The 18,513-nt window shown below is 47.6% G+C and overlaps 1 protein-coding gene and 2 non-coding genes across 4 annotated transcripts in view; 2 read left to right on the top strand and 1 right to left on the bottom strand.

Moving 5' to 3' along the window:
- Positions 1-10,020, bottom strand: part of Fbxo21 (F-box protein 21) — a 34,594-nt gene extending 24,574 nt beyond the window's left edge. For both annotated transcript variants that reach the window (XM_027414180.2, XM_027414181.1), the window contains exons 1-4: positions 9,782-10,020; positions 8,877-9,012; positions 6,521-6,615; positions 68-189 (exon numbers count right to left, since the gene is read on the bottom strand). In XM_027414180.2, coding sequence (XP_027269981.1) covers positions 68-189; positions 6,521-6,615; positions 8,877-9,012; positions 9,782-10,020 — 592 coding nt within the window. The remainder of the gene's footprint in view (positions 1-67; positions 190-6,520; positions 6,616-8,876; positions 9,013-9,781) is intronic.
- Positions 10,021-10,259: 239 nt separating this feature from the next.
- On the top strand, positions 10,260-10,366 carry LOC113835502. The gene has a single exon (XR_003485091.1). It is a non-coding gene; the product is annotated as a U6 spliceosomal RNA (small nuclear RNA).
- Positions 10,367-15,019: 4,653 nt separating this feature from the next.
- LOC113835510 lies at positions 15,020-15,147 on the top strand. Its single transcript, XR_003485098.1, has one exon. It is a non-coding gene; the product is annotated as a small nucleolar RNA SNORA40 (small nucleolar RNA).
- Positions 15,148-18,513: the final 3,366 nt, after the last annotated feature.

Raw genomic sequence — 18,513 nt, 5'->3', positions numbered from 1 at the left:
TGGAGGGACAGCTGTCACAGGCTGCTCAGTTGCTGAGGACCCCTGTCTGCAGCGCAGAAATACTCACCTTCAAGATAGGACTCATAATCATCAGGCTGCTGCAGGAAAGCCTTGAGGTTGTTCAGGATTTTCTGCTGCCGCAGGTAATAAAGAATTTTCTTTGCGTAGTATTTCCAGGTCAAAGCTTTCCTGGAAAGAAAACAAATAAGCCACTAAGAACTTCAGTTGCTCAGCTTCTCCCCCTCAAATCACATTACATACTCCACTTTACCAAGACAAACACAACCAGTACACATCTGCACCCTGACTTGACGGTCCAATGGCACTCAGATATTTGTATCTTCTGTCTCTGGAGAAGGGCTATGAACAGCATCCTGGGAGGTGAGGTGCACTGTGCTGGTCCCCAGGGCCCGCTTCCGGCAATCATGATACAGGCTACTCCTTTCTCCTTTGTGCTTGGTGAACTCAGAGAGTCCTTCTAGCCTCCTGGTTTCAGGTGCATCCCTACTGACCACCTTTCTTCGAAGAGGTTTTCTGAAGAATTCAAACCTGCACACCCAACTGTTACTCCACACCTGCCTAGGTAACTGGGGGCATCCTAAGACTTGTTCCTTCTGAGTCACCGCTCCCTAGGTCATATGGGCTATCAGCCCACGAGGGTCAGGCCTCTGGGCCATCTTGAATGCCTGACATCCCCTCTCCCAACACTCTAACATGAGCATCTGCCACTAAGTTGACAAAGTTGGCTCAGTTTTTGTGGGTATCTTAGTAGCCTCCTCCTTGGCTCCTGCTTCCATCCTCTCCTGTCACCTCTTGACACAGCAGCCCATTGTTCCAGTGATATATTCACAATACCATGACCTTTGCACTAATTCTCCAGTTCCTACTTCCTCACACTAAAAGCCCAACTTCTAGTGAAGACCCAACACGTCCCTTTGCCCCATCCCGATAGCCTCTGAAATCTCAGTTTCAACTGCCCCCACTGTTCCTTTAACCTAGTATCTGGCTGTGTTACCTCAGCACCTTCCTCAGTGAAAGTTCCTTCCCTGGATGCCTTCAGTCTGTTCTTGTACCTCCTCTTGGCTCTCTGTTCAGATGGCCCAAGTCAGGCCTCTCCCTGTCCTACTCAACAGGTACCCCACAACCCCTCACTCCAGTTCACTCAGCATTTCCCTGAGCACATGCCACTTCCTAGCAAGATAAACAGCTGAGGTGTTTTTACCGATATCCTGTGAACTTATGAAGGCAGAGATTTGGGGCGCTCACAGCTGTATCCTGAGTGCCTACAGTAATGCCTGGTGCACTGAGGGTCTGCAGAAGACTGAGTGAAGCACTTCCTCAGGGCTCCCTAACACACAGGTCTGTAAGTGGGAGATGAGACTAGCATGTGTGGTGGCCTCTAAGAAGCAGTAAAGTCCCCTCCATCCACAGACACTAGTGACTGCAGTGGTGTCTGTTCCACCTGCTCTTTAATCTCTGTTGTAGAAAGTCACCCCAAACAAGCAGAGGTGTAGGGCAAATGACATACTCACTGCTTAGGCCACGAAGCACAGCTCTGAGGTGCTGCCAGTCATACTTCATGCCTCAGTGCCATTTCCTGCACCTCTCTGGGGTGACCACCAATATACATCCCTAAACTGCTTAGGGATTTTTCCAGCCTTGTCAGCTGTCTCCCACTGCCTAAGAGTAGCTTCCCATAGTTTGGAATACATTCATGAGAGCTTTAACTTGCTCCTAATCTCTGATTAGCAAGTAGACAGAGAGGCTGGCAAGAAAAGCACCAAGCCTGAATCTGATCCCCAACGTCCACACTGGTAGAAAGGAAGAGGCAATTCCTACAAACTGTCCCCTGACCACTCATGTACAGTGGCACAAGTGTGCCCACATATACACAGACGAACACCATAAACAAGAACACAAAATAAATTCACAACTAAATGGCTGGAGAGGCTCCATGAAATTCAAATGCCAGTTATGTGGCAAGCTGCCACCCAGGAGGTGTATAGTCTTCCATCAAAAGCCCCCTGTGGATGCAGATCAGTGGTAGATGCTTGCTTTGCCAGCCTTCCACCGCCAGCACCACAAGAAAAAAAAAAAATGTCTATGACCCTCTCAGGAAACTGCAAGCAAGACCATCCTGGACTACAGAGTGAGACTTTGTCTTAAGAAAACAGGAAAAAACAAACAAACAAACAAAAAAAAACAAGGTGGGATGGAGCTGGTGACAAGGCTTGGTTGTCCCTTCTGTAATACCAGCAGCCGCTGTTGCTCAGTGCCCAGGTCTGTTACTCTCTCAGAGATGCCTCTAACTGAATCAGCCCCGCCTCATTTATTAGAGAGACTGTCGCATAACCCCTCATCTATTCTCTAGTTTCCCAATGGGATGAAATGTAGCAAAGACAGGACAAATGCTCTCTATCCCTTTTACTAATTTCTGATTCTCCTTCAAAAACCGAGTCACGTCTTGAAATAGTACTGGGGATACATGGAGCTAAACTCTCTGGAGCAGTCCAACATGCTGCCCCAGCTGGCATACTTTTGGCCCACAATGCCTCACACAGCCCCACAGTGAAGGTAGGGGCTGACAGTACTTATGCTGTCTGGCTCCAGGTGCCTACAGGCTCTGGACTCATACATTTCTGACACAGGCCTGAGAAGCAGCCATTTCTCCTTGTATTTGGGGAAGCAGGAGCTGAAGATGAAAATCTGCAAGCCAAGACAGTTATTTCTACTGGGCTGGTCATGAGTTCACACTGACACCTACAATTCAAATGCAGACATATACAGCTTTGATCTCCTTCTGCTTTCTATGTGTACCCTTATTCCTGAACAATTCTGCCCCTCCATGATACCAGGGATGACATACAGTCATTCACTGGCTTTACTGCACATCTCCATCCTACACACAGGCTGGCTTGAGTGTAACAACCAGTTGTCCTGTCATTTCCCTGAATATAAAGAAGCTGGGTAATCTGCACATGATCTGTGTGGGCAACTGTGTGTTTCTGTCCAGGTGCTTGTGCACGTACACCATGGAGCATATGTAGAAGTCAGAGAACAGCTTGGAGGATTGAACTCAGGGCTTCAGCCTTGGCAGCAAGCATTTTTACCTGCTAAACCATCTTGCCAGACCACTGCTCAATGTTCTCCCAGCTACATGGGATCTAGTCAGGGGGCCTGCCTTAGCCACACACACACAGTACTGTCTCCTGGATAGCTCTCATTTGGAGTCAGGGGACCAAGTTAATGTGCATTCAGTGCTCACCAGTAGGCTCGAATCAGGCTATCTCTGTGATTTTGTGTTTCAAACTCCATTTCTAGCAGATATGTCAGAAAGAGCCCAAAGTCTAAGTTTTTCCAAGCTGACAAGTTTGTCTTTAGCCTTTATACTTGGATGTCAGTTCAGCTGGATATAAAAATATTTGGCTGGCATTTCCTGTATGTCTTGGACTACCTTTTTCCTCTGGCATAAAGTGCTGCTGTTGAAATCTGAGGAGATAAGTCTTTCTTTTGCACAGAAGTGACTTTATCTCTTCTGCCTGGATATCCAAAGGCCCTTTCTGATTCTAAAATCCAGTAACTATTCCAAGTGTCTGGCTGGGCACTGGCCACCTAGGTCACTTTCTCAGGCACAGCACAAGCTCTTTAGTGTGTTTTGGTAAACTGTTCCTACAGGCTGTGCTTTTTGCAGACCACACAGACCAGTACAGGTACAGTCATCACTTACCCAGAGATGGGCACTTGAGTATATACAGAAACTGCTACTCCCTACTGCTTTTCACAAAAGGGTCACCATGCAAACTGACAACCCCAAATAGTCTAAGAGGCAGAACATTCCCTGTCATTTACACTTGTCCCAATAAGGGCAATGTGGTTACAACACTTTTTGAAAACTATTACTAATAATGCTTTCACACAAGTTCAGTTTTCCTGACGACCTGACTACATAAAAAGGCAGCCTTTCCCAGTGATTTTTAACATTCTTTTGAAGAGGGAATTCCATGGTGTTTCCTTAAAAGTGCCCCCCTGCCTGCTTTCCCTGGGCATGGGAAGTCTCCGCAAAAGACTCTTGGCCAGGCAGTGGTAGCACATGTCTTTAATTCCAGCACTCAGGAGGCAGAGGCAGGCGGATCTCTGTGAGTTCAAGGTCAGCCTGGTCTACAGAGTGAGTTCCAGGACAGGCTCCAAAGCTACAAAGAGGAACCCTGTCTCACACAAAGACTGATGGCTCCCAGCCTGGCCTACCAGTCAGTGTTACAGTGTGGACTGCTTACTCTCAGGAAGTACGTTTTGAGTAGAAGGTTACTTTGCTGGTTTCTAGCTAGGCATCCAGTTCCATGCAGTACTCCCTACTCAACAACCTGCCTGCCCCTCTTACTGGGGACCTCTTCTGGCATCCTCTATCCATGTTCATTCCTGCAGAGCTCCGTTCAGATCACACTGTCCTAACAGCTCACAGTGCAAGCTTCCCATTACACTAATTTAAACACCCTTTTGCTGGCTCTTCTTGTAGATTTACTTCTCTGTACTTATTTTATGACAACATTATCCAGTCGGAAAAACAACTGAAAAAATAAAGACCACTCCCTGGCATCCTCAAACCTTAGTTGCTTCTTTGTATCTACCTGGAGCAACAAGGGATTGTGTATTATTTGGAGAGAACTAACATCTTTGGATAAATCTTCGCACATTTTCAACACATTGCAACAACCTAGGAAATCTATTCCCAAGAACCCACATGACTTAAGAACTGAAGCCTCTAGAGCAAGTGTCTGTTTACCAGCTGATTCTGCAAGACAGGGTAGTTGGTAGCTAAAAGAGCTCTCCCTGTAACAGCTGACTGAGACAGACCCCTGAGGTAATTCTATGACAAAAGCAGAGTAGGGTCTGTCTCCCACAAAAGATAACCCCGTCCCCGTTTCTTATGTAGTTAGGATTAAAGAAGACAAAGTAGGTCAATATTAAAAACCAAACAGATGGGGCTAAGAGCTCAGGGGTAGAGCACTCAGTTGGCTCCAGGTAAGGCACTGGGTTTGGCATTCAATGCAACAAAAGAAAAACTACAGTGGTGGAGTCAGGAAGGGCCAACATTAAAGCAGGAGTGGGAAGGACAGAAAAAGAGTATAAATAAGAAGAAAAGTTTATACCAAACAAACTAAAGCCAATAAAGTGCACCTCAAACCCCCCACACACATACCATGCCTAAAGACTATTATTAGGCCACACAATACTGTCAGTGAACACTCCAGTGCACACAAGGACCAGGGGTGGGGAGAGCACCCCAGGCCCAGAACAGTGGCATCTCACCTCTCCCCACAAAGCCCATGAAACACTGTCTCCGGTCTGGACATTTTGCAGTGACCTCTCTCAGTGCAACTTTTTCTATAATTTTTAGAAGAGAAGGTCTCTCCCACAGGAGGTTAGGCTGCAAGGCAAGTCACTGGTGAATGGGAAATTAAGCTTTCCAGCAGAAAATAGAAGATACGCCATTCTAAACAACAGTAAGAGACAAGGGTTTATTTTTATTTTAAATGACGTGTTTGTGTAAGTTCATTTCTGTGTGGCTATGTGCATGTGAATACAGATGACCAAGTAGGTCAAAAGAGGGAATCAGATCATGTGGTACTGGTATTATAGGTGGCTGGGCGCCAGCCAATGTGGCTGATGGGAACTGAAGTCAGGTCCCTGTATGTATAGCAGTTCCGTACTGAGACATCAGTCCCTCTTCTTGATCAGGAGAATGTTTGCGGAGGACCCAGGCTTACCCTCCCCTACACCTTAAATTGCTCCTAAATCACTAAGTGCAATGTAAGCAGTTACTGTTTAGACAGCAACAACAAAAAGGGTCTGCACACACTCAGTAAAGCTGTGATCTGTGTGTGTGCAAGCATGTGCATAGTGCACAGCTGTGAAAGTATATGGAGGCCAGAGGTTGAGCCCAGGTGCCATTCCTCTGGAACCATACACACTAGTTTCTCAGACAATCTCTCTCTGAAGCCTGGTGCTCACCAGTTGGTTAAGTTGGTGGCCATTAAGCCCAGCACTAGGATAGCAAGTACATGCCACCGGAAATCAAACTTGGGTCCTCATGCTTGCAAAGCAAGTACCCACTGACCACCTCCCCCTTGACACAATTTTTTTTTTTTTAAGTCTTTATTATTTTGAGACAGGGTCTCACTTTGTAGCCCAGGGTGTTCTGCAACTCACCATGCAGCTCTTGAACCTGCTGTTTCTCCTTGCTTCAGCCACCTGAGCAATGTAATTATAGATATGAGCCCCCCATGCATGGCTTTCTGGATATTTCTGATCCAAGGTTGGCTGATTCCATGGATGAGGAGCCCGCTGCAGGGACTGACAATGTGTCAATTGTCCTGGTGTGCTGATCTCACATACACAGAGCTTTTCAAAATGATAACTGTGGCAAGAAGTGAAGTATCTGGAAACACCAGTGCTCTTCCTCACACACCTGACAATTCCCTCTACAATTATATGATGATGATCCGAGCAAGCCATTGCTTACCTTCCTTCCATGTTTAGGATGCACACCAGCTCATCCTCAAAGAAGATCTCCGGCCCCTCAAGGTTTTCAATGTCACTGAAGCCATTACAAGGAACCTATGGGGAAGACACACAGGAGGCCTCAATCATGAGTTAGCATGGCTGACACTGGCAGATACACAGCTGAGCACATTGGGACAGTGACAGCAGCTCTTACACACTGACTCCTAGGGCCTTCAGAGCAGAAAGCAACATGGAAATCACATTCAGGCCCTGGTGCTTGTAGTCATACCCTGACACTCTCACAGTCTGGGAGTTTCTCAGACTGGAAGAGCTCACACAGGCTGAGGCTGCAAGTCTCCAATCTCCCAAGGTCTCAGTTACACACAACTAGGAGAGGCCAGAGGCATTAGCCCAAGGCAGAGGTGCTCCCAAGGCTCCCTAGAGGTGCATTCTGCTCTGCACATTGAGACAGTGGTACACCTGTGCTATTGTGGAGATACACAAATGCTGAGGGAATGGTGCAATGGTTACTGAGGTGAAGGTACATGTGTGTTGAGGTGTTGGTACATTAAGACTCCTGGGTTAAAGTCCTGGCATTTTCCCCAGTTCTCCTCATAACAGCAGCTACAGTGTTTCATGTTAACTTGTGTGCATGTGGAGAAATTAAGAGCACCAGAGTGCTGAGCCAAATCAATCACCCACCTTTGAGTCCACCCTAAGTATGCCCCTGTTGTGTTCAAAGCCCTCCACATGCTTCTAATGAAGCAAGCAGCGGTACAGGGAAAGGAGAAGGGGAAAGCTCACCAATCCATGTTATTAGATAAAGGCAGACTGTTAAAAGCACACACAAACCCAGTTGGTTTACAAGGAGAGGCTGTGACCAACTGCATCATACACACCCTGCACCAAAATACCTATGTGTGTGTACACATTTAAGTCAGTACTGAACACTTGTGATTATAGACTGGCTAGGCCACTGTTCCAGGCTGAACAAAACCTTGGTTCATTCTGCCATTAATAAGCATTTTATACAAACAAATCAGAGAATGTCTATTTGTAGTCCCCATGGGGGACTGAGTTTAATGTGTTGAAAGTTCAAATCTTCCCTTTCGAAACCGAAAACACTCTTCATATTCTGTTAACAGCAGAGTGGAAAGTCAGAAGCAATCTTGAGAAAACAACCTCCATCGAGCCAGAACAATAAAACAAACAGTATCAGCTCTATTGGTAGATGCTCAATCTGTGGAGGAACTGAAAATATGAGGGGACAATTTCCTAGCCCTATGAAAAATAGCATCAGGAGTGAAAACTGATTTCCATGGGGCATTCTGGACAAGGGGAAGACAAACCATCAAAGAAACACACATTTCAGCCTCTGAGGAAAAGCAACATACAACTTGGGCCAGGCCTGATGATGCTTACTGTTAATCCCAGTCCCTCAGAAGGCTGGACATGAGTTTAAGGCCAGCCTGGGCTACATGGTGAAACTACTCAAACAGAACAAAGAGCAGCAGTGGTAACAAAAATCCTAAACTGCAAGGAGCAAAGGATGCAGGGTAGTTCTCTTTGGGAGAGCAATGGAACTGATCTGTAGGCAGCTTTGAATCCTGGTTGTTAGTATTCAGGCATCTATACTGGCCAGTCCTTGGGGTTCTGACAGGACAGGCCCTCAGCTGCAGCCACTAAGAGTGCCACCTGTATTTACTGTTTCCTTTTAAAAAGACCCTGCCCACCTCCCATCCTCTCTTCCTCTCTCCGCCCCCCCCTTCCTCTCTCCTGCTGCTTCGGTCTCCAGATGCCGGAGGTCTTCCCCCTTCCCTTTCCCCTTTTAATGATCCCTTTTCCTAATAAAAAACCCCTCTGCTTGAACCCTGTCACACAGCATCTTTCTCCAGTGCACCCAGTGTGCTGTTTTTCTTAAATAACAACACAGGTACATTAACAAATAACGAGGCTCATTACTAAAGTAGGGCCACATTCATTTTAGCAGCCTTCTGGGAAAACAAGTGCAAGTATCCAATCACTGATGACTCTCAGATCACGAGGAGGGGGGGTGGGGGTGCACAAAGCAAGTGTAACAATCTTGAAGAGAACGCTTATCTGGACCCAATGGGCAACGCCCTATGTATCCCTCCCCGTCCTCAACACCCCACTCTCTCTGGCTTTAGAAAAGTAGGGCTGGCAGGGACAAATGGCTCCCTGTTGTTGGATGGGAGGGAGGACGACACAATGACTCCGTGTAAGGGGTTGTGTGAGCACTGAAAAGGGAAACAGCAGTATGAGCCGAGCAGCTAAGGCGAGCATACACATGTACTTAAACATGTAGTTACACACACACACACACACAGAGCCCGAGCTACATAACAGGTGCTTACGTGTTCTGAAAAGAACCGTTTGGAGAAGGAGGCTACAATCTTCCGTGCTTCTAACCCAGCTTTCTGCCGAACTTTATACTCCTCTAACCAATTGACGTAGTCGGTGGGACTGTAGTGCTTCATCAGGGAGGGCCACCTATGAGGGGAGAAAACACCCTTCTCAGCTCAGTGGAGACTGCGAAACCACTGACAGCGGAGGAGTCTGCGGGGAAAATGGGGGGGGGGGGCTGGCAGTGGCTCCAGTTGCAATCTCCATCGGGCATACATGCACTCCCTCACTATTCAATGCAGTGACCTTGCCGTGGCGACACGAAGGCAATGCTTCCACCGCCAGCATAACCCCCCCCATCCCTGTGGTGGCCACAATCACGGCGATGATGCTAACGGTTCTCATTGATGGCGCGCCTCCTCAGCACCAGGCCCTGCAATCCGGGACCGCATCTCATTTGATTTCCCCCACACTGCAAAAGGCGGCGGCGGCCGGGGGGTGTCTTATCACGGAATGGAAGACCCAGGCTGTCGAGAAGGGAGGTGGACATCACCTCCTCCAACCCCCACTCCCCCCCCCAAGGTCACGAGATGGGATGGCAGGTCCGATCCCGGCATCCTAGTCAGCCGGGAAGGCACGCAATGCTGCCTGCACGTAAACATCCTGCACCGAGCGGGCCACAAAAGATGCGCGTCGCGTAGCCGGGGGCCTCGGGAGGCCGCGGCCGCCGGGCTGAGCGGGAGGCCGGGCTGCGGGCGGCTGAGGCGACCCCATCGGGGCTCCGGAGGCCCCGGCCCAGGCCTTTGTCTGCGGCCGCGGGAAGCGGGTGGAGGGGGCGGCGCGCGGGCGGAGGGTGGCGGGGGGGCCACGCGAGGCCCGGGCCCGAGGCGCTGCGGGAACGGAGCGGACGGCTCACCTCACCCGGAACTGCTCCTTCCACACCTGGCCGCTGCTCTGGCACACCTCGCGCAGCCGACGGCAGGTGCTGGACACGCGGCCGATGTCGAGCGCCGTGAGGGAGCCGCTGCACAGGATGTACTCCAGCACCTCGCCCGGCAGCTGCACGAGGCAGCTGGGGCCCGTCGCCTCGGTCGCGGCCTCCTCGGCCAGAGCCGGCACCACCTCCATAGCGCTGTCCCCCGCTACCGCCGCCATCTTGTCCGCGTACCTGAGGGGCCGCTGCGCGGGCGCGCGCGCGCGGGCGCGATAAGGAGCTCACGAAAACCCGCCACGCCCTCCAAGGGGCGTGGCTTAGGAGCGCCCCGCCCGTGCCAGGCCCGCCCACTCGGCCTAGAGCAAGGGACAAGAGCTGGAGGAGACTAAGGCTGGCTGCTGAGATGGCTTCCCTGGTCCTGATGATCCCAACAGCATTTAAATAAATAAAAGAAAGCTGGGTGCTCGCTTCGGCAGCGCATACACGAAAATTGGAACGATGCAGAGGACATTAGCATAGCCCCCGTGCAAGGATGACACGCAAATTCAATTCGTGAGGCATTGTGTGGTGCAGTGCTGGTGCACACAGGCCTTTAATCCTAGCACTCCCAGGGAAGCAGAGGCAGGTGGATCTCTGTGAGTTCGAGGCCAGAATGGTCTACAGATAGAGTTTTTGGACAGCCAGGGCTACACAGAGAAACCATGTCTCGAAAAAACCAAAAAGAAAAAAAAGTTGGGAGTGGGGAGCCGGTGAGATGATTCAGCAGAAAAGCCTGACAACCAGAGTTCCAATCCCGGAACCAGCATAGGAGGAGAAGGGAACTGACTCACACAGATTCTCTGGCCTCCACCTTCACTTTATGACATGAGTATACAAACACACACACAATAACTAAAAATTAAAGCTGGCCATGATGGCTTATTCTGACTCCTCACCTCTGAGGAGACTGAAGCAGGAGGATCAAAAGCTGAGCTATATTACAGTTTGAGTTTCGGAGTTTCATGTAGTCCAGGCTGAATAGGAGCATGACTTTGAACTTCTGGTCCCCCTGCCTCCACCTCCCAAGAGCTTGTATTTATAGGCACACACCACAAGATATATTTCAAAGGTGGGGGGGGGTAGAGTAGGGGGTGGATGGGTGGAACTCAGTATTTTGTGCAGGTTAGGCCTGCACTCTACATCCCTAGTCCCAAATTAAGTTGTTATGGTTATCTAACTTCTGTGCCAATCGCTTTCTGGAAGTAATTTGGCCTTCCCCAGGACTAACTCATTCTCCAGTGGGGTGCTGGACCAAGCATACAGTTTGCCTCTTGGGAACTCATATTGCTAGCCCTCTGATGATGTGGGGAATAGTATTAACCCCTGAATCTATGTCCCGTTTTTTTTTTTTTTTTTTTTTTAGACACCTCGAAGGACGGTGGAGAACGCTCCTGTATGTGACTGGGTCCAGAATGACCTTAAGCCCCTGATCCTTTTGACTCTGACTCCCAAGTGCTGAGTGTGACATTAGAGGTGTTTATGTTGTCCACTTGCAATTGGCTTTCACTCAACTCCTTCATATTTGGGGATGGTTATGCCCTCACTGGCAATATAATAATTACCATATGTATACCCATTCTGCCATTAAGAAAACCAATACTTATAAACATGAATCACTGGTTGAGCCATAGGGAACAAAAATCTGGATTTGAACCCTTAAAGCAGGCATTGTCACCGGGTGTAGTTGGTATTTTCAGTGCTTGCCTCTGCTGTAGTATTTTTCTAATGCTGTGTGTATGTGCGCGCATGTGTGTGTGTGAAGGCCATAGGAGAACCTTTAGTAACACCTTTAGTCACACTTTAATTTGTTTCCTGTGCTCATGTGTGGGTGGTGCGTGTATCTGGAGGTCGAGGACAACTTGCAGGAGGAGTTGGCTCTGTCCTTCCACCACGTGGGCCTCGGGTCATCTGGTTTGGCATCAAGCACCTTTACCTGCTGAGCAATCTCCATCTCTCCTTTAAGAAAAACAAGCCAACAAGACTGAGTTCAGTTCGTTGTTAGGTCCTGTCTGTGGGAACAAACACAGCTATCACAAAATCAGAGTCCTTGAATCTCAAGAATGTGTATTCTGACTATGGTTTACAAAGGCCACGGTCAAGAATTCCCCTCAACTCAGATGTTCTGGGTTAGAACCTGGTGGAATGTCTCAGCAGATCCCTCAAGCCATCCATGGCTCTGTATTGTCCTTAGAAACAAATCTGAAATCCCTAACATTGTTACAAAAGGACAGACATGGCCTGTCCTTGGCTGAGGCCATTCTCTCCTCCTCCAGCCCAAGCAGAGCCCAGATAGTCGTTATCTCCTCCCCCCCCCCCACTGGTCTCCTTCTCCTGGGTGCATTTTGTTGCTTGGGATGCACTTTCAGCCAAGACTCTCTTTTCCAGTTGCTGACCCCCCCAGCCTGGCTTCTCTGATTGCTCCCTTCCTCTCCTTGCCACAATCCCTTCCTTTGCATATTACCGTTTGTTCTGCATGTGTCTACTTTCTGGTCTGAAGCCCCCTTAAGGACCAGAAGACCCTCTTCTGGATTCCTACTTCCTTGGCAAAGATCCTTCATAATTATCTATGGGCTGTGTGATAGTTAGCTTTTGCTGTCGAACTTGTCACATGTGGCGTCCACTCCACAACTAAGTCTAATGGAACCTCCACTTGTGGGTTCTGCACCACGCCTAAGTCTGAGTATTGGGTGAAAACCTGGAGATTTAATTAAAAACGCAGCCGTCCGGTCACTTGCGCTAAGATAATGTGTGTATGTCTGTGTTTTTTGCAGCGAGGGAGCAGCCTTATATATAGACTTATGGCACAGTGGAAAAAACTCAGGGGTAAGAGCTCGTATTTTTTAATGCCCGTGGGGCAAGGCCCAGGCTGTAATCCATGACTAGAAAACAGGATGCATCTGTGGTTATCAACTCAGGGAGACCCCATGGAGGCTGGGGCCCAACATCTCTCCCAACAGTCACAGTCTAGAATCACCTGTGAGGAGAGTTTCTGTGAAGGATTGTCCACATCAGGTTGGCCTGTGGCACATCTGAAATGGAGGGGGTTTACCTTAATTAACTGGTATAAGAAGCCCCAACCCACTGTGGGTGGCACCATACCTAGGCAAGGGGGTCCTCAGTTGTACAAGAATGGAGAAATCCATCTGAGCACAAGCAAGCATGTATGCGTCCATCTCTTTCTGCTCTGGACCACGGAAGTGACGTAACCAGCTGTCTCAGATTCCCACCACTATGACTTCCTTGTAACCTGCAATTGTGAACTAAAATAAACCCTTTATTCTGAGTTGCTTTTTTTCACAGCTACAGAAATGAAGCTGGTGCAGACTGCATAGGTCTAGCCAATTGTTGGGCTAGAAAAAGTTACCTTCCCATCTGTAAAATGGGTAGAATACTTTCCTACTTACTAGGGCAGCTAGGGGTGTTAAGTGAATACATTCACATGGGTTGTGCAGTACTGCATTCAACCCAGAGTGGTTGTGGCTGCAGGTGCTCACATTTGAGGTAGGACAGAAGACCTCACTGTAAGCCCTACACTGGTGGAACAGAAGCCAGCTGTACAGTCACAATGTGCTTATAGCTGGGGATACTTGGCTCCAGCCTGGACTCTCAAAGCCTGGCTTCCAAAGACCACATCTGTCTCTGGCCTCAGCCTCTGCCTGGTTCCCTCTGTGGCCCTGGACAGCCTTGGCCCTGATCCTGAGCTGTTGCAAATCCTCATTGGTGGTACTTAGACCTGGATAAACTGTTTCCAGCTATCCTCCCTGCAGCTGGGAGCTGCTGACTAGTGAGTTTGTTAGGAGGTTATCTTTGGTCATCTATGATCTAGTGGCAGGAGTCCCTTTCCTTGTGCAACCTGGCGCCAGACCATAGATGACCAAAGATAATCAAAGATGATCATTGAGGAGATAGAGAAAAAAAGATCTGGCAGTCAAAATGCCTTTTACAAATGAAGAGACCAGTTTTGTTATTGAGCAAGAATTCAACAGAGCGAGCCACAGTCACAGAGAGGGTGGCAACGAGATGACAGAGTGGCAAGTGTACAGACAGCAGGAGCAACCCCACTGTGTATACAGGAAGCTCTATCCACAGAGCCCAGGCTTCCTTTGCCAATTCCCAAGGCTCACCATAATTTGTTCTTGGGTAGGAGGTGTGACCTCCTTCTTTGAGACAGTCTTTCCTCCTTCATCCTAGACTGGCCTAGGGATCCACCAAGCCAGCCAACTGCCTTGTGCATCAAGAAATAACACATTACAAATGTTTATCGAACAGGTGGTTACAGTTAGGAACAAAAAGCCTGGCTAAACCTCCCTGGTGTCAGAGAGGCAGGGACTTGGGTCTTCCTTGATATTTACATTTTCAAAGAGATGTTTCCCAGGCCCGTTCTAAAAAAAAAAAATCTGGGTAATGATTCTGGCCAGAAACTTCAGGCCCTGAAAAAAAATTGACAGACTGCCTCAAAACCACAAGTAAAACGTAAATTCTGCTGCTGCTACTACTACAAGGTGACTCCCGAGGGTGGTGTGCCCAGAAAAATCAGACACAAGAGGGCAAATTCCACAAGATCTCCTCATAGGAAACATAGGAAAGATGAATTCATCAAATAGAATGTAGGCTTAAGGTTATTAAGGTTAAGGGGAAGGAGGAAAATGAAGGTTATTGTTTTTGAAAAATTAAGGTGTGTGTGTGTGTGTGTGTGTGTGTGTTTTGCCTGTCTGCATGTATGTCTGTGTACCACATATGTATCTGGTACCCAGGGAGGCCAGAAGAGGTGGCAGATCTCCTGGAACTCGAGTTACAGATGGTTGTGAGCTGCATGGTGGATGATGGGAATTGAACCTGGCTCCTCTAGAAAAGCAGCCATCTCTTCTGACCTTTGGGTTACTTCATGAATGCTGACTTTCTGACTGGGGTGATGAGAAAATCTTGACAGTGGATGTTTTTAATGTCATTGAACTGCAGTGGCTCAGAGGGACACAGCCTAGTTTGCTTACTTTATCACAATAAAACAAAACCAAAAAACAACACCTCCAAAAGTACACATACAAGTTTTTCCTGTTAAAGGGATAGAGACTATATATGTACAGACACATTTCACAAGGAAATACTTTAAGAAGTGAAGCTGTGGTAAGGCAGTAGGTTAGCATATGAGAGGTCCAACATTAAAAAAAAAAAAAAAAGAATAACACTTGCATACATTTTTGTTTGGCTGGTGGACAAAGGCACATTAGACAGGTGCAAAAATAAATCCTCTTTTGCAACCCAGAACTCATTGTCAAGTATGAGTTTTGATACATATAAGAAGGAATATAAGACAGCATAAAGAAATTATGGTATTGATGAGCTTTGTTCTATACTATAATTTAAAGGCACAGGTAATAAAAACCTAACAAATATTTCTTTATTTTTTAAAGAAAAAAAGAAATGAGAAATGGTTTCTCTCTCTCTCTCTCTCTCTCTCTCTCTCTCTCTCTCTCTCTCTCTCACACACACACACACACACACACACACACACACACACACACACACGCCAGGAGTGGTGGCACACATCTTTAGTCCTAGCACTAGGGAGGCAGAGACAGGAGGACCAACCAACTGGCAAAATGACTGGGGGGGAATCAAAATTACTTTAAAGAGTCAGATGTGGTGATGCATGCCTGTAATCCCAGAAACTCAAGGAGGCTGAGGTAGGGCAATTCAGAGTTTGAGGTAGGCCTGGCCACACGAACTTGTTTAAAAACGATAATACCGAGGCTGGAGAGATGGCTCAGTGGTTAAGAGCACTGACTGCTTTTCCAGAGGACTGGGATTCAATTCCCAGGACCTACATGGCAGTTAACAACTTCCTGTAACTCCAAGATCTGACACCCTCACACAGACATTCATGCGGGCAAAACACCAATGCACATAAAAAAAAAATAAAAAGAAGCAACAAAAAGCATCCTAAACAATAATACCAACAGCAGATGGGCTTGGGATGTGGTGCTGTGGGTAAAGCACTTGCCTAACATGCACGAGGCCCTAGGTTCTACTCCTAGCAATGAATAAACTGCTGTATGGTGTTTTAATCTAATCTTAGCACTTGGGAGGTGGAGGCAGGAGGATCAGGAGTTCATCATCTTTGGTTACATGGTAAGTTTGAGGCTAGCCTAAGGTACAAAAGACCCTGTTTGAAGAACAAAATAGGAACTATAAAAACTGCATCTGTATTGCATTTGTATAGACTTTCATGATTGTCCCAAAAGCATATAGTAATCACCTATTACTGCGTATGGCAGGCTGCCTACGGTGACTTTGGTACATGGATGTTGTGTGCAGGTTATATGCAAATGAAATGCCACTTTATAGAAGGGGCCTGAGCCGGGTTGGGCCAGTTCTGTTTGGCCACCACAATCTGACAGCTATTGAAGTAAAGAGTTTTACAAGAAACAGTATATTTGCTAAGTGGATGAGGATCCAGATATAGGGGCCTCAAGCCTCTCCAAGAACTGACATAAAGAAGTAGGGATGAGGACTGGAGAGAGAGCCCAGTGGTTAAGAGAGCCTGCGGCTCGGTCAGAAGACCCAAGTTCAGTCCCCAGCACTCATGTCAGACAGCTTACAACTGCCTGTCACCCCAGCTCCAGGGGATCCGATGCTTTCTCTCTTCTGGCCTTCAGGGGCACCTGTACATATGTGATATGTACACCCAGACATAGATATACAGGAGTTAAAAAAATCTTTTTTAAAAAGGAAAGAGGTTGAAGGAGTAGGGAATGAGACTGGAGATGAGACCCTTATGGATCTGGGAACTGGTAATTAATGTTCATGTTTCTCCATGGGATACATGTTGAAAAGGTTGTAGAATTGGTGTGATCCAAGGGTGGTTATGTTGGCTTCTTTGCATCAAAAGGCTCACTTTTATTACTCACTTGCACGCACCCAGGTGAGGAAGGAGTTCATCCTTATTTAGTTAAAATACCTTGCTCAGGGAAGGGTGTGAGGGTTTGAAAGATAGCTCAGTGGTTAAGAGCATGTACTGCTCTTGTAGAACACTAGCAGGACACCCATGTTAAGAGGTTTACAACCTCCTGTATTTCTAGCTCTGGGGAATCTGGCACCTTCTTCTGGCATCCTCAAGTACCTGCACTCACAGGCTCATACCCACCCACACCCCAACACCTCTTATATAAACACTTAAAATAAAGCTTAATCATTTTGGACAGTATTATACTTGTATAGGAGACACTGTGATCATGTTCACCCCCAACTATCCCCTCTCACTCTTTCTGACCCCTTCTTACCAAGTAGTCCCTTCCCTTCCCTTCCCTTCCCTTCCCTTCCCTTCCCTTCCCTTCCCTTCCCTTCCCTTCCCTTCTCTTCCCTACCCTTTTCTACTCTTTCTTGTCCTACCCTGCCCTACCCTACCCTACCCTACCCTTCCCTCATGCCCTCTGCTCCTTTTCTTTTCTCCTCCAAGCCCCCAAAAGGCAGTCACAGCTGCTGTGTTCATGATTGCAGTGGCCATGTCCCATCGAGAAGACAGTATCCCATGGTACTCCTCTTCACCCTCCATTCCCAGCTGGATTTGAGGCCTCTTCCATGGGAGGGAATGCATTCCTGACACCACAGAACTGGCCAAAAGCTGCCTATGCTTGGGAGGCCCTAGGTTGGGAAAAATCTACCAGCAATGTTTTGTCAAAAGGACATGTGGTTAAACCACCTTCTTAACATTATGTTTATATCATAAAATATGAAGCTTTTGGCCTCTTTTGGAGGTGCAAGGCAGACAGTCACAGTGGGGACTTGTGACTGCTCAAAATGCCGAGCATCAGTGAATTTTGAGTGCTTGACTCCAAATAGGAGTCAGCGATTTTTGAAGACAGTGGCTTTCCCATCTTTGAAAAGTCACCTAACAACCGTTATCTGAGCTGTTGCTGTGAGAAGAGCCAGTTGGGGAGACTAAAGACACATAGTTTAGCTGTGTAACCTCTAAACCTGGTGGCTTTTAAAATTAAATAAAAGCAAGTGACCTCATAGTCCACAGAACTTGGGGGCATATCTGGGTGTTTCCTCTATTTCATTAGAAACCATAGACTTGGGTTGTTTCAGAAAGCCATCCTTGCCACCCCTCTCCCATACTGATAGACAATTGCACACACAAATTCATACACAGACACACCCCCTTTTTTTTTTCTGGGTCCAGCTCCTCCCTTGCCTGAGACCTTTGCTGACAATTCTGTTTTCCAGTGGAGCCTGCTTGGAGTGCAGGAACACATGTCTCATGATCTCAGACTGGATGAGCCCTTCTGCCTCACTGGCCCCTGATTTTCACCTGCCCCAAACATCTAAGTATCTGTGTAAAGTATGTCATGCTGGTAAGCTGGCGTGTGCTGTTTGAACCCACGGACAAAGCTAGGTCTGGAAACAGGGCTCCCTCTTCTACTTCAAGCATGTCTTTGTCTAGTGTCCTCCTGGATGGGCTCACCCTCCCTAACTCAGTGACAGTCAGGAGAAAGAACAGTAAAACAGGCCAAGAGTAAGAGTACTGTGCCCTTGAGGCAACAATATAAAAATGGAGAGAGGGTGAAAGTTCCAAGGGGTACTCTGGCTCACCACCTCGACTTCAAAAGTTAATTTTGGCTTTTCTTGTTGTTGTTGTAGTTTTGTTTTTGTTTTTCAAGACAGGTTTTCTCTGT

This window comes from Cricetulus griseus, chromosome 4, assembly GCF_003668045.3.
Source record: "Cricetulus griseus strain 17A/GY chromosome 4, alternate assembly CriGri-PICRH-1.0, whole genome shotgun sequence".
Classification (NCBI taxonomy): domain Eukaryota; kingdom Metazoa; phylum Chordata; class Mammalia; order Rodentia; family Cricetidae; genus Cricetulus; species Cricetulus griseus.
This window is presented reverse-complemented; position numbering and strand designations above follow the sequence as displayed.